This window comes from Protopterus annectens, chromosome 8.part0 (genome assembly GCF_019279795.1).
Source record: "Protopterus annectens isolate FY-2018-M chromosome 8.part0, PAN1.0, whole genome shotgun sequence".
Classification (NCBI taxonomy): domain Eukaryota; kingdom Metazoa; phylum Chordata; order Ceratodontiformes; family Protopteridae; genus Protopterus; species Protopterus annectens.
The window spans coordinates 1,956,201,123-1,956,201,421 of NC_056741.1; the positions used below are offsets into that span (position 1 = coordinate 1,956,201,123).

At 33.1% G+C, this 299-nt stretch overlaps 1 protein-coding gene across 1 annotated transcript in view; it reads right to left on the bottom strand.

The window, feature by feature from the left end:
- Positions 1-271: 271 nt before the first annotated feature.
- Positions 272-299, bottom strand: part of LOC122808590 (carbohydrate sulfotransferase 5-like) — a 1,135-nt gene continuing 1,107 nt past the window's right edge. The window contains exon 1 of the mRNA XM_044079547.1: positions 272-299. This exon is cut by the window's right edge and continues 1,107 nt beyond it. Coding sequence (XP_043935482.1) covers positions 294-299 — 6 coding nt within the window. The 3' untranslated portion in view covers positions 272-293.

Here is a 299-nt window from a genome sequence, read left to right on the forward strand (position 1 = left end):
GTACTTTAACAGCTTCTCATAGATGTGACCTTACACCTCATGCATCGTTCTCAATGATTTCATGGCTTTGGGAGAACTGGAAGGAAGCAAATCATAGGTCACTTAAATACTTACTGAATTGCTAACATTGTCATGTTGTGAAACATATTAATGAGAACCTGTTATAAGGAAACAGTTTTAATTGAGAGAGTAAACAGATCTGTGCTACTTTTCATTTATATGGTACCATTTTCAATTTTTTAAATATGTACCCTGTATTTCAAAACCTCTGTTTATCTTTGGACACAAAGAAGTCATAA